A 15364-nucleotide genomic window follows, 5' to 3' on the forward strand; every position below is an offset into this window, starting at 1 on the left:
TGTAAAATGATCATCAAGTGTAAAGGTAAAAAATATATATTTACCACCGGTAAAGAAATAAAAAAATATTCATTTGTGCCATTTCTACAGTAAAAGATCTTTTCCTTTTAGTACATGTACTGTTCCTCTTGTTAGGTATGTTGCCATTTCATGTGCAACAAATGGTGGCTACAACCATTGACTTTGGTAGCCACCATTGTTGAAGAAGAGAAGAAGTTGGCAGCAACCTTTGTTGAATAAAAGAGAGTTTGGCAGCCACCATTGATGACAAAGGAGCAAGAGGAGCTGCCATTGATGCCTATAAAAGAGGCATGACCTTAGAGAGCAAGATGTGAGAGTTGTGAATAACGTGAGTGTGAAGAGAAAGAGAAGAGGAAGGGCTGCTGCCATACAGCTGCAAGGTAGCAAGAGAGATGGGAGTTGAGTGATTAGATCCTCCTCCATGTATTTATTGTAATCCTTTCTCTATCTCTAAATACAATGGACCTCTCCCGTGGATGTAGGCGATTTGCCGAACCACATTAAATATTGTGTCTCAGTGTGCTTATCCTCCGTTGAGCAAAGATCAGTTCGTCACCGGTCGCCTGATTTCCGCCCAACAATTGGTATCAGAGCATATGGTTTAAGTGGTGTTTGATTTTTGCTCAAAAATAAAAGTTGTCAAAATGGTGTTTTGACCATCCCACTGTATAGAGGAGAACGATACGAAGCCACTGGTGAAAACGGCGTCAAAATCGGACGTCGGACATGGCCGCACTCTCCATCACTCTCCGGCAAGGCGTCTGCCCACGCGCGCAGACGCGCCCCACGCATGCCACGCGTCTTCTTCACCCGGATGAGTTGACCCGACCCGAAGACCAGCTGACCCGACCAATATGAACAGTAGAAATGAACAGTGTCATTATGAACAATATGCATGAACAGTGACGGTATCATGACATCAGCATGATGCAAGGATGACATCATCATACACAGTCAGCAAAAGCAATTGACTAATCAACATCCATGTCAGCATAGGGGGACCCACATGCCATGTCATCAGCCGCGAGCCGAGCCGAGTTGAGCCGAGCCGAATTGGAACTGAACTGAGCCGAGCCGCAAGCCGAGGATAGGATCCAGTATAGCTTATCCTACGTGCAACCGGATCTGAGATTGAATCTGAGCCGTTGATCATGCCAGAATTGTTTTGATTAAATCTTAGCCGTCTGATGTGCGATTTGGACGATTCAAGACATGTTTCCAGCTAATTTGATCATTCCGGATGCAATGGTACGGTCCGATCGTTGAGATTCGAGATCGAAAATGGCAGTGATGAATTATTGAAGAGAGATTGCCCGATCAGGAGGCATCTGAAGGTCATCATGGTGGTCGATGGAGATGAAGAAGAAGAAGGTACACACATTTGCCCAATTATGTGTGCTGAACTATTAAGTGGGAAAATTTAATGCCTTGATGGAAGGCAAAATTTGGACACTCAGGACACCCGAGATGTGGACGATTTGAGGTGTAGAGTGGAAATTAATGAAGACCAATCTTGACGAATCTAAGCACTAGTAGTCTCGCTAGATATTGAGAAATCATGTATTAAACCTGTATATTCCAGATCACTTGTAAAGGAAAGCTGCAACAAAGCTAGCAAATGGTTGTATATACGGAGAGACAGTACGATGGATAGATATAGCCTAAGAAGTTCTGTCTAGGAGATTGGGTTTTAAGCGGGACCGTTGTGACCCCTCCAATCTTTCCTGGGAACTTGCTTAGTGGAAGGATTATCCATACGGTACTATTTTCGTATATGTGACAGTTTGTTATGAAACTGTTGAAGACTAGCAAGATGACGGCACAAGGGGAACAGTTGGGTTCCGCATGATCAAGGATCTAATGGAGTGGTGATTTCTTCAAAGAAGCTAGATTCGGTGACTGTGATTTCTCGAGGGGAGAATTGATGAAGACCCTGATAATGGAAGAGAAATACAACAAGGGAATAAAGATTGGCACCCTATTTTGACTTGGACAGGTGTTGTGACAGGATGAGCTGCTGTCAAACATAAGCAAGGAATAGGGAGAAATCTGGAGAGCAGAAATTGCACGAGGGCACACGGAGATTGTGCAAGAGTACCCGAGGGATCCAACGAGGTACTGTAATGAGACAACAGGTGCAAGGAGAAGAAGTGTTTCCAGATGAAGCTCAGAGCAGAGACTGTTAAAGTTTGTACAACAAGAAGTCTATTATGCTCTTGATGAAGACAACAGGCGAAGACCTTTCAATGCATGCAAGGATGGAAAGAGAGCTGTTGCAGAGGCACCTAATTGAGGGGGTGCAAACACCTGTGATAAAAGGCAACCGCCTATGATGAAAGGCGAAGACACCAAAGAGAGGTGGTGTAGGTGGAGCTGTCAAGCAGAAAGACGTAGAAGCTCCAAACATAGAAATCGAGGTAAAGGATTGCGAGGAGTATTCCGCAACTTTCTCTTTCTATGTAGTCAGTGTCAGTAATCTCTCCCAAGTCCACATGGTGGTAGAGAATCTTGGAGCCACTGGAGTCATCCCGATGAAGGAGGATGAGACCGCTCCACGACGAGCGGAGACACCTTGGATGAAAGGTGTGAGGGCCACGATATGAGCCCAGTTCAGACCGCCGCATGACGATGAGCGGAGACACCCGAGAAGAAGGTGTGTGGGCCATGATATGAGCCCAGTTCAGAAAACCCCAGAGCCGATGTGATGACTAGATATAAGTGGACAGATGGATAGCCAATGAAGTGGCTATGATGAGTATGAAGACAAATGCAGGATTGACTTTCATGGATATTGCCCCCATGCTAAAGATCAATGAGCTAGAAGACATTTGCCTTGGACAATAAGTGGATGACTTGTGGAGCATTAAGACGCGACTGCTATGAAGGAGCAGAGGGCATGCGCAGGTTTCGGGAACGAGTTGACTCTTGTCAAGGTGGTGAGCTCGGTAATGGCATTGTAATACTCAGAGTATGGAGATAGATATGGATCAACCTTTAATGGGCTGCCCCCATGGTTAAAGGTGGAGAGCTACCTGGACTCTTACGACTAAGAGCGAGAGACTCATGGAGAAGTAAGGCGTGGTTCCTACAGTGGAACAGAGGGCAGGCGCAACTCCTGGATGAGTAGACTCTTGGAAGAGTGGTGGGCTTGTGATCATATTGAAATACTCAATGACTGTCGCACTTGGGAATATCAGTTTGAGGGGGTGTTGTAAGCCTTGGTGTGAGGCTTGGTGAATCATTCCGGACCGAGCATGATTGATACGCTCGAAGGGGAATGTTGTGTTCCCAGAGACAAGCGTTAACACTCTTCAGATGTGATGTGTGAAACCATCTGGTTGAAGTGATCCTTTGGTGTGAGCAAGGGTGTACTTTGGTGACTCTGGTGATTGAAAGGTTTGGCGAGTACCTGTGAACTTGGCCACGGACGCTCTCAGAATGGTAAGCTTGGAAGAGCTGCAAGATGCAAGCTTGTGCTGAAGAAGTAAGCGGACAATTGCCCCACATGAATGGCAAAGGGGGTGATTGTTAGGTATGTTGCCATTTCATGTGCAACAAATGGTGGCTACAACCATTGACTTTGGTAGCCACCATTGTTGAAGAAGAGAAGAAGTTGGCAGCAACCTTTGTTGAATAAAAGAGAGTTTGGCAGCCACCATTGATGACAAAGGAGCAAGAGGAGCTGCCATTGATGCCTATAAAAGAGGCATGACCTTAGAGAGCAAGATGTGAGAGTTGTGAATAACGTGAGTGTGAAGAGAAAGAGAAGAGGAAGGGCTGCTGCCATAGCTGCAAGGTAGCAAGAGAGATGGGAGTTGAGTGATTAGATCCTCCTCCATGTATTTATTGTAATCCTTTCTCTATCTCTAAATACAATGGACCTCTCCCGTGGATGTAGGCGATTTGCCGAACCACATTAAATATTGTGTCTCAGTGTGCTTATCCTCTGTTGAGCAAAGATCAGTTCATCACCGGTCGCCGGATTTCCGCCCAACACCTCTCTCTCAGCTTCAACAGTCCAGATCCTAAAACCACTGCTTTTGCCTCCCTCTCGACTTCAACATCAAAGCCCATGATTTCTCCCACGATATCAACAATGCGAGTGCTGTTGTGGGATGAGCTTTTTATTGCAAGGTTCATTGATTTATGCATTGAATTTTTTGTTGTTAAATGTGAGGGTGAATTGGGTTATTATAGAAAATATTGATCCAACATCCAAAATACTACCGAAGCAGGAGCCTTTTTCAACCTCACAAGTTTTGTTTTTTTTTTTTTTTTTTTGTCTTTGGAGTCTGATAATGATGTTGAGAAAACCAATTATTCCTTTTGTGAGAATTTGAGTCCTAAAAGCACAGGCTGTGGTTTCAAAGAACACAGGAATTGGAAGAGAGTTGTTAGGGTTTTTGAGTTTTTCAAGTCCTAGAAAGATTATGTTTCAAATGTGATTCATTATAATATCGTGCTTCGAGCATTGAGCATTGAGCAAAGCTAAGAGATGGGGTGAATTGAGGCTTTGATGGATGGATATGCCGAAAATGTGGTTTGCCGACGAATAACATGTTAGATCGATTTGTACAGGTAGGCGGGGTGTCCTAAGGATGCAGCTAAAAGTCTTTTTAGGAATTTTGAAATCTGGGGTGGCAATAGACATTATCACTTTCAATACTATGATCTTTACTTTCAATACCATGTTGCAATGTATGCTTATGGGTCATCGAGGGAGATTGATAAAGCTTCGAAAACATTCATGAAAATGCAGGACAAAGGCGTTGAACCAGACCTTGTTGCTTTTATATTTTCAAGCGTTGTCTTATGTCACCAGGCATTCAATTCAAACATTGCAAATTTTGGGGGTCGTAAATTCTGGTCATCAATGATAAAGGTCTCTCCCAAGGGCTGCTTTTATTTGCTAGGTCTTGCTTGAACTTTGCAGCAGAGATTTTCGAAGGACAAACAGAAGAAAGGATGAAAATAAAGTAATTTTGTTTATGGCCATGGTCTGACTCGGCCATATATAATTTGAGCCTCCAAAACTGAAATGTACAAACTCCAAAACATTCAGAAAGTTGAACAAGCGACATGAGAATTTGTTATTATTAGAAATTATGTGCAACAGAAGGTAAAGAAAATCTCCAAAATACTAATGGGATCACAAGCTTTATCAGTTCCTAAAGATGCATTCCTATTTATCGAAATTAAATGAAGTTTGAAAGATCTATTCATAAGTGCAAAGATCTCACACCTTTTTTTTTATTTGATTGTATCTCTCGAAGACAAAAAGAAGGGAATTTATCCGAATTAGTTGTCATAATGACTCCCAGGAATTAAACATGGAAGATAACTTGGTGTCATTGTTTGATTCCTAAAGTTGATTGTATTACAAAGGAGGTTTGACAGCAGAGGAAGTTTTCGTTTAGGTTGAGAAGTTCCCATGAACAAAATCTTGGTGTCTTCCCATGTCATTGCAGGAGATTCTGTGTAGACAACATTCCGAGTTCTCATTTTAACCAAGACATTGACAGGAGAGAAAATCTTCTCATATGCCGAATAACTGGAAGCCTTCCAAATTTGATGGTCAAGGATAGCTGTTGCCAGGGGTGGAGGAGCATAGAAGACTGAGGTGGGCTGTCGTCCAGGTAGAAAAATAAATCCTAAAAAAACGTAATATCCCATCTTACAAGTATAGTCTTTTTATTAATTTTTTTTTTAAATTCGTATATGTAAATAGTCTCGTTTGCATTATTTCTTATTAGCCTCGTACCTTTTCATTGGGCTTCTTAACCTTTGGCATCTCATTTCTCTTCTTACTCATTGAATAAATCTCTAGGATTTTCTATTTCGGAAAAAAAGAACCCATTTTATATATCCCAATTTATATGTATTTGATTCATAGGAAAACACTAAAAAATTTAATTTTAAAAAATAAAATTAAAAAAAATAAGTTTGGAAGTGTTGTTGCGGTTGCTTTTTAAAGTATTTTTCGTGCCGAAGTGTATCAAAATGATATATTTTTTTAATTTTTTAAAAATTATTTTTTAAATCAATGCATCAAAATGATCCAAAACATACAAAAAAAAATTAATTTTTAGCAAAAAAAAAATTAAATTTTGGGGGAACGCAGTTTGCACCGTGTTCCCAAACGCTCTCTACTCTTTAGCCCCATCTTATAGCAGCAAATAAATACTCAATCAACCATGAGGAGTGTAGCCTAATTGGTCAGGCTCTAGGTTTGTTCTTTAAAGATCACTAGTTCGAGTCCCACAAACTTCAAAACCACTGAAGGTTTATATGGTCGTTAATTTTAGGACCCGTCAGATTAGTCAAGGTACATGTGAGCTGGCCCGAAAATACATATTAATAAAATTAAATAAATAAATACTCAATCAAACTTCATAGTATTCACGCACATAATACATCTTTTTGCCACATGCTTAACTCCTATCGGTATGGAGTATGGTTTCTTTGCTCATCTTTCGATTCATAATGCGAAAATTTTCATGCATTATTAGTGAAGTGATAAATAACAAAAGGTCTGAAACCATAGTGTTTATTCAATAATGGATATTGAAAAACAATTTATGTTTATTTATTCGTAGCCCAGGATAAAAAAAATTTCTGGCTCCGCCCTTGGCTGTTGCTGAGAAACCGGTGTCCGTAGTCTGCTTCTGTTTTCGTCACTCTTGATTTTTGAACTTGTATGTCTTCTGTGATTCTAGATATCTTGAGAACTTCAAGCTTTTCTTCAGCCTTGAAAATTGTTTAGATGATTTCACAGAAGATTCTTTTCACTTGAGACTGCCATCAAGATATTAACAAATATTACTGTAAAGTCTCGACTGCCAACACCTCTTTTCGTCATTAAATTCTGAATTTTAAGTGCATTATCTCATCGGCCAACTACTCCATAGGGCATAGACATTAGCTAAATAGACATAGCTTTAATTGCAAAGCTTTCTTTGCAATGCGCTCTGCAATAGCAGATTGTGGACTTGCTGTACAAGCACTAAGAAGAACCGTCCCGAGAGATGGGTCATCTCTGCAATCTGCATTCTCTATCAATATTTCTGCTTCTTCTAGCAAACCAGGATGACCTAAAAGATACATCATGCAATTGCAGAGCTCCATTCCTGGTTTAATGTCATACACGTCATTCATTGGGGCAAAATATTTCAGCCCTTTATCAACCAAAGCAGCATGACTACAAGCAAAAAGAACCCCAACAAAACTATCAGGCTTAACCCTTCTTCAATCATCTCATCAAATAATTGAAGAACTTCTCCACCTCTTTCATTTAGGGCAAACCTATAAATCATCGAGTTCCATGTTATCAAATTTCAAATCGACATCCACAAAAATTTTATTTGTGCAAAAAAAAAAAAAAAAAATAGCTTTTTGCATAAAATCACCTAAAGCTGATTATGTGATCACATCTCGCCAATGTTACCTCCTCACAAAAATTCTCACAAAAGGAATAAAGGGTTTTTCTCAACATCATTACTGGACTCCAAAGACGAAAACTTGCGATGCTAAAAAAAGGCTCCTCCTACAACAGCACTCGCAATATTGAATCAATATTTTGTCTGATTAACCAACTCACCCCCACATTCAACAACAAAAAACTCAATGTATAAACCAATTCACCTTATAATAAAAAGGCTCCTCCTACATCAGCATTAGCTAACGATGTTGAAATCATGGGTTTGATGTTGAATTCAAGAGGGAGGCAAAAACAGTGGTTTTTAGATCTGGAGTGGTGAAGCTTAGAGAGGAAGCAACAATTGAGAAGAGTGGTTTTTAAATCTGTAAGAGAGCATAAGAGAAGAAGTTGAAGAGAACGGTGCATATAAACGTTGTAGAACACTACAATCTCGGGCCAAGAAAAATTACAATGTTCAACACAATAAACGGCAAAAGTAAAAAGTAAATAAACGCAGTAAAGTAAAATTTGAGTGACGCGCTAACCAGGTACACACACACTACTAGTCGTCCAAGGCACCGTCACTCCTTTACACCTAAAACATCGCCCCGTCTCCCTCCTCGCCTCACTCGACTCTCTCACTATGGCAAAACCCGAAGACGACTTGTCCGACCCTGTCGTACGAAACCATAACAATGACGAAGAAGAAGAAGAAGGCGAACAAAACGACGACATCGAAGACGAGGGCGAGGAAGAGGAAGAGGACAAAGACCTCGAATCCCAAAAGGCAAAGCTCCGAAACCGTTTTCAGAATTTCTTTAGCCGGATACAACACGAATCAGTCCCAATTCGCGTCCACGATGTGGTAATCAAAGGGAACACGAAAACTAAAGACTATTTGATTGAAGCAGTAACGGCGTCGCTTAAAGATGCGTCTACTATTCAAGAGCTGTTTGCGGCTTCGAGTGAAGTGAATTTTAGGTTACAAGCGCTTGAGATTTTTGATTCGGTAAAGATCACGCTTGATTCGGGCCCACCGGAGTTGCCTGGCACTGCTAATGTGATTGTCGATGTTGTAGAAACCCGGAGCCCTCTCTTGGGTGAAATTGGTGTTTTCAACAAAGGCGAGGTATAAATTTTGATTATTATTTTTTTTCTAGTTGGAATTGGCGGTGTTTTGGTTAATTGAATAGTGCCGTAATCTGCTTCTTTCAATTTCTTGTGCCTTTGCTTTAGTGACTGCGAGTGAATTTGATAGAAATTTGGGATATTTAGAGCTTGTTGATTCAGTGAGCATTTGATGACTGAATAATGAGGTGCTTGTGTTTAACGGGAAAATGGGAACAGTGGAAGAGTGGAATTGCATTTATAGAGTTTGCTTGTTTAATTTGGTGCTTTGATGCGCATTATCTACCATCTAGGTACTAACAAAACAGCACTTGTGAATTTTGTTTGTATTTTTTTGGAATTGTGATTCAGTGCCAAGTTTGGTTGCTGAAAAATAGTGGAAATGGAGAGAGAATTTTAACGGCCTAACTAGTTTGTGTCATTCTACAACCATATTAGTGATTATGAGCATGGAATCAGGTATGTTTAGAGTAAGGTGGTTGATGGTACACATGTTTAAAGTTCTAATTCATTGGGGCATTTAGACAGCTCAAATACTCCACGTTTGCATAATTATAAAATCTGTTCTTACACGCTGAGTTTGATTCACATTTTTACACTATAATTCAATTTCTCAAGATTCAACAGAAACTAAGGGGTTTCTGAAATTTTAAGTTGGTTTTGTAGGCTTCATCATCATCGTTGGAGGGTACACTCAAGTACAAAAACATGTTTGGTTATGGGGATCTTTGGGATGGTGCTCTGGCATATGATTGTGACCGCAAGGCAGAGGTAAGTGCTGGCGTGTTTTTGCCAAGATTCAAAGGACTTGTGACCCCGGTAACAGCACGATTATTCCTGCAATCTCAAGACTGCCTTAAGTTTTCCTCTTTCAAAGAACGATCACTGGGGCTATCTCTTGGATTATTCTCAACCCGGAACCATGACTTTGTGTACAATCTTGCATGGCGTACCTTGACAGATCCATCACGAATGGCTTCAAGTTCAGTAAGGAGGCAGCTTGGTCATGGTTTACTTTCATCTTTGAAGTACACATTTAAGATTGACAGGAGAAATTCACCTCTGAGGCCAACACATGGATTTGCTTTTGTTTCTACTACCCAAATTGGTGGTCTTGCCCCTGATAGTCGTAGCTTACGATTTTTGCGCCAGGTTAGATACTCATTTCATGTTTGATCTTCTGGTTTTCCTTGTAGCTCTTCTATTCAGTTCTTTCAAGCATTATTGTTTCCTCTCTTTGCTGCAACTTTTTGGCCGTATACAGGATTGCTCTGACTGCCTTAATTGCTTATGCCTCGCCATCTATCCATGTGTCATCTGTTTTTACAGACAGTTTTCTTTTACCAAATAGAAAATAAATGTCTATATGGTGTTTTGAATCTCAATTCTGTGAGATGAGATCATACTGAAATGTACACTTGTTTTTCTCTCATGCCAGCCTTTTATTTACTGGAAAAGCTCTGTTGGCCGCTTGTTATTCCTCACAGTTATGGACAGCTTGTAATTTTCTTATTTGTTAACAATAACTCACAACTTTATAAACTTTTCTCCCTGAATTTCTGAAACTTTCTCATTCATGATTTTGGCATTGAAAATGATGGCCATCTGTTGTATTTTAATGCAAGCTATGTTTATGAGGCGTTCTTTGAGCTTTTTGTTGGGGTTGGCTTTGCATTTTCCAGGAGAAGCAAACAAATCTGTGATTTCAATTTTTTCATGCTAACAGATCCAAGTACAAGGCCTTAGCTTTCTCTGGGTCAAGTCAAACTCCTTTAATGATAATCAATAGTTGTCTTGCTGGTAACTGTGGCAGATGCAGTCCGTGGATAGTGGAGTCAACTATCCCCCACTGAAATAGTCGAGTCTTTAGATAAGTAGGCAACAATTCTAGAGCAGTTAATATTGACCCGTTCACTGGTTAACATTGCCCCCACTTGGACAACTCCATGCCTAATTGGACAGTCATGGAACTTAGGTACCAAAACTTGAAATGCATTACTTTCAAATGACAAGCTACATGCCCACCTTATTCTTCTTCTTCTTTTTTTCTAGTTAAGAAAACAATGACAAGAAGTTGCATGCCACTTTTTATGAGAGTTGTAATGAAAACTTATGCTACTACTAGCTTCTTTGTTGAAGAAAAAAGAACCTATCATATCGCTGTTCTCATTCTTATACTATATTTGCTTGAGGGGCAAGTTTGCTAATGATTTATAGATATTTTTTAAGTAAATTTCCTTTTCTTTTCAATAATTAGATAGTGTATAAACCATGCAATTTTTTTTTTTAATATAGGTATCTTTTTTCCTCCTGGTTATAGGTATATTTATATTGCTCCCACTAAATCAAGTTACTAGATCCACCAGTGGCTGCCAATGCAGGTTCTATGCAGAGAGTAAATACAGTATATACACTAACTGTTCAGTTGTGGTTCACCATCATGTAAAGTAAAAGATTACTTCCAAATTCTCCTAAATCATATAAATTGGGAATTGGGATCCAATTCAGTAAATAGGAAAATATATTTATACAAAAAAAAAGTCTAAGAATTGAACTGTTGTCGTTTTGGAGAATGAAGATCCGATTTCTCTCAATTTTCTTTTCCATGAAAGAAGTAGAAAAAGATACAGATCAAAGAGTTAAAGATTATCCAGGGTTGAAAAATTTTAAGCTGCAATCATCCTTTCATGTCTACCTTTCTTAGAATGCCAATCTTGAATAATTTAGATTGGGGAATAAAATAGATTTGCATACAAAAACTGACCTTTTAATTTGTTTGTCCTGAACTTGAAAGCTAACTTGTAGTTTTCATCATTTCAAATTCATGCACAAGGCTTGGCTCCTCAACCTATGTTGGTTGACTAGTTGATGGAGCAAAGATTATTTGTTATTGTATGTTACTTGAAAATATTTTGTGTCTCGTGTTTATTGAGGTGTATTTTTGGACAACAAGCTATTTCTCATTAATATATCATACTGGAATCGTGGTTACACATGCACGCGGCTGTATTTTCTACAGGCTCTTTTTTAAAACAAATTGGTCTATTTTATGCCTACTATGTTGACCATGTTGAGCTATTGGATACCTGATTAAAATATGAGATGCCTTTTTTTTGTTCCAACTCCATTGCTTACATTTTTATTTCTCTCGTGGATTTTCCATTCTGTTCTTACTTAAAACAGGAGCTCGATCTTCGCTGTGCTATACCTCTTGGATTTTACCGTTCTGCACTGAACTTGGGGATATCTGCTGGTGTTGTTTTTCCATGGGGATCTGGATTTTCAAGCATGCCTTCACCACTGCCAGAAAGATTCTTCCTTGGTGGCAACCTATCTCCAGTTTGCACTTTGGGTGGCCCGACATCATTATGGGGGTTTAGGACAAGAGGTCTGGGCCCTACTGAGCCTCGAAGGCAATTTCAGAGTAACCCAGCCAATGAGAACACTGATTCTGGAAGGGATCATCTTGGAGGAGATCTTGCTGTTGCTGTGTTTGCAGATTTTTCTTTTGATTTTCCATCAAAGTGGTTAAGTGCAAAAGGAATCCATGGACACTTTTTTGCATCTGCTGGGAATGTTGAAAAACTAACTGAAAATGCGTACCGGAATTTTTATTTACGGAAGTTCACAGAATCATTTCGTAGCTCTGTAGGAGTTGGAGTTGTTATTCCTACAAATCTCTTCCGAATGGAGGTCAGTAATCTGTTTTTTGGCCCCCGTTTTGTAACTAAGAAATAGAAGTTTTATGGGCTGTATAATTGTAGTTGTAGAGCGCAATCCTATTGAAACAGCGGGTGGTTCAACATCAAAAAATTTAATTGTCAGGAAAACGTGAAAGCTATCACATCAAATAACATGGTGTACTGTTGCACGAGTTTCATACAGCATAGCATGAAAATTGTGTTGTTATCGCCTGTTTTAATTTTTCTTTTTCTACAAGACCCTGGCTAGGAATTTCGTTTCTAATGAGCTTGATTTTGTTGCCAGTTGAATTATTGCTACATCTTGAAGAAATTTGGTGAGGACTGTGGCAAGTCAGGGTTCCGTGTCAGCTTTGCTTCTCCCTCATAGCGTACTCAGAGTCTTCCATGCCAGGTGGTTGAGTTTCTTTTTTTCTCTTTTATATGCTTTTGACACTGCAAAGAAAATCTCACATTAGACAGCCTTCATTCTTTGTTTCAAATGTAACTTTGATCGTGCAAAGTCAGTGCGGAATTTTACGGTGCACAAAAAGAGAGGAATAATATGATGAAAACGAAACAGTGACCTAGGCCAAATGTTTCAAGGTGTTCCTTGAAACCTTTGAGCGTTCCAATTTCAGACATGATTTTGCAGAGGATCTGATTATCCTGTTTGTCATTATAATGTGAGTGTTTAGATTTTTATCCGGGCCTTCTGTTGATGTAAAATTATAAACATGCGGGTAGCCGGGCTAGCCCGGATGGTATTCGGAAAGCGGACTCTCGAGAGTGCAGAAGGCAGAAAGCTTCCAGTGAAAGAGCAGCCCACGAGGTACCCTGATCAGAACGCCGCCCGCCATTGTGAGAGGAAGGACTGTGTCCATTTTAAGCTGGGCTTTCTTTTTGTTGGCCCGAATGGTGAATAGTCTCCTACCTCTTCACAACCTCTTGAAAGCCGTGTTTTAATGGTATTATTCTATCCAAGAACCTCGATGCTCTAGTATTTGATATTAAGCTGAAGAAAAAAGAGGAAATTATCACTTCCGATGGAGTGCAATAGCAGCTTTCAGAATAAAAATATATCTATATAGCTAGCCGAATGCTTTTAACCTCTTATCTCCTCCTATTTTATTTTCTCTGTTAAGGTGGATTCATTCAAGGTCATCTGAGGTTATCGTTAATTGCATATGATAATTGGTCAACGGAAGGTAAAAAATATGAGTTATAGGTTATCTTAGGGCTCAGATGGGAAGGTTCTCCAATGTTTACTTGTCAAGATTAGTGTATCTGATTTTGGCAGTCAAAAAGGAGAAATGGTAGTCAATTAGCGTCAGACCGTGGTGGGTCTATAGCTGGCTAATCAATTCCGCACGGTCCCCACAAAGGAGACTGAATCTAATTAATCTGTCAAGATTGGACTATGAAGCTACCGGGTCTTTGAACTGGAGCCAGCATTTTCGCCGTCAATCAAATACACCTAGAGGAAGCCAGCTCTAAATAGGTTCTGCCAAGTCAAGAAGCAAGACCTAATTTCATGAGACCATTGGCAAAATTAATGATCCTCGCTGGATTCCAAATATACTCTCGCTTGTTTCCTGGAAAAGAAAAGACTGCCAATCCCCCTCCGAATATCCATCCAAAAAAAAAAAAAAAAAAGGTTTTTCTCGAGCGGGGCCTATCTATAACAATTAGTAAAAATATCGTTTTACCTGTCTCAAGTTAATTACAGCTTAATCGACTAATAAAGGTCTGTTTTTTCTCCCGTTCTCCAGGGAAAACCAAGTGGAGGCTGCTTTTGCGTGCGTTTCCTTAATGTACCTGACAATGTGGCACGGTACTTGCAGAAGAAAAGCAAGCTAGTTCATGAGTATTGCAAATTGCAGCCATGAGTCTCATGCAACTAGCCTGTATTTGCTAGGGAAATACAAATGACGGGTAATTTGTCACGCTCATTGCCGTGGTGGACAAAATGCTTGAAAAGGAGACAAAACACACCTTTGATATCAATTAGCAGAAGCTGCAAATATTGCAAATCAATGTTCAGAGGTATAAATTTCCTTTCATTCCATGCATACGTTTCCGATGTGAAGGCAACGCAATCAATTAATTACTCGGCGGCAGCATTTTCTCTTGAATAATCAAACACGCAATGTTAATTAATAATTCAAAGCGTTTCCCATTTCACAACGCCAAGAACAGCTTCTAGCTAAAATTGACCCTTTTTTTTTTTTTTTTTTTTTTTTGTCTCGACCGCCATGATCAATCAGATGGTGTTAATGGGCTGATCATAGACCAATTATAGGGCTAGTGACGTGATACTCGTGAAGTCAATCTTTTTCCACACATACCAAAAACTTAATTAATGATTAAGTGAACACCAGTTGTTATTTCATAAATGAGAAACTAGAATGGATCAGCTGAAGTTGAATGTGGTCGACATGCAGCATGCATGGCATGCATGGATTCTACATGGTGATAATGATCATGGCAGTGTTAAATGTAAGTGGGTGCAGCATAAAAAACTAAATTTATGGAGCCAGGAAAAGGACAGACATGCTCATTCTCAAAGGATGGTAGATCCGCATTAATAGGTTCACGTATTCTCATGCACAAGATAAAAGTAGATTAAAGAAAGAGTGGTTAAAAAGAAGGAAAACAAAGGTCTTGTTGGGAGTTGACTTCCTAGATTAGGTGTTTGATGCCGCATCTCTCAGACCTCTCCCATTTCTAGTCTTATTTTAATAGTTTTCACAGGAAAACCAGCTTGTAGTAGTACCATTGCTGAGAGAAGTGATCTTCACGTATAAAACAAGAGGGTGAAGAGTAAATTAAAAGATTGAATCATAATCTGACAATTGATCCTAAAAAAACGGATTGTTCTTAACTAGCAATTTGATGTCTTCTGTTTTCCAGGAACTGCTTGGAAGGAAGAGACAAAAACATAGTAGCGCATAATTGCTTTTAAACTAATAACGAGGCATTTAATTGACTGAAGGTGATAAAATGCATCAAGTAAATTAAATGAGACTAAACCAATTATACAAAATTAATTAACTAAGTTGATTGACTAAACTCAAATTAACCCTTTTCCCACTTAAATCACGAGTTGAATTGACTC

General features: G+C 39.5%; 1 protein-coding gene across 1 annotated transcript; it reads left to right on the top strand.

Annotated features, from left to right (window-relative positions):
• Positions 1-7974: 7974 nt before the first annotated feature.
• Positions 7975-12959, top strand: LOC118043204 (uncharacterized). The gene is made up of 4 exons (XM_035051080.2): positions 7975-8567; positions 9233-9718; positions 11750-12259; positions 12554-12959. The coding sequence occupies exons 1-4, from the start codon at positions 8082-8084 to the stop codon at positions 12635-12637; spliced, it is 1566 nt and encodes a 521-aa protein (XP_034906971.1). The 5' UTR covers positions 7975-8081; the 3' UTR covers positions 12638-12959.
• The last annotated feature ends 2405 nt before the right edge of the window (positions 12960-15364 follow it).

Source organism: Populus alba, chromosome 10 (assembly GCF_005239225.2).
Source record: "Populus alba chromosome 10, ASM523922v2, whole genome shotgun sequence".
NCBI lineage: Eukaryota > Viridiplantae > Streptophyta > Magnoliopsida > Malpighiales > Salicaceae > Populus > Populus alba.

Bases quoted from the DNA above. Each gene is read 5' to 3' on its own strand.
- LOC118043204 (XM_035051080.2), top strand. From the start codon at position 8,082: ATGGCAAAACCCGAAGACGACTTGTCCGACCCTGTCGTACGAAACCAT. The intron at 9,719-11,749 runs GTTAGATACTCA...TACTTAAAACAG, and splicing joins GCTTACGATTTTTGCGCCAG to GAGCTCGATCTTCGCTGTGC. The intron at 12,260-12,553 runs GTCAGTAATCTG...TTTTGTTGCCAG, and splicing joins CAAATCTCTTCCGAATGGAG to TTGAATTATTGCTACATCTT.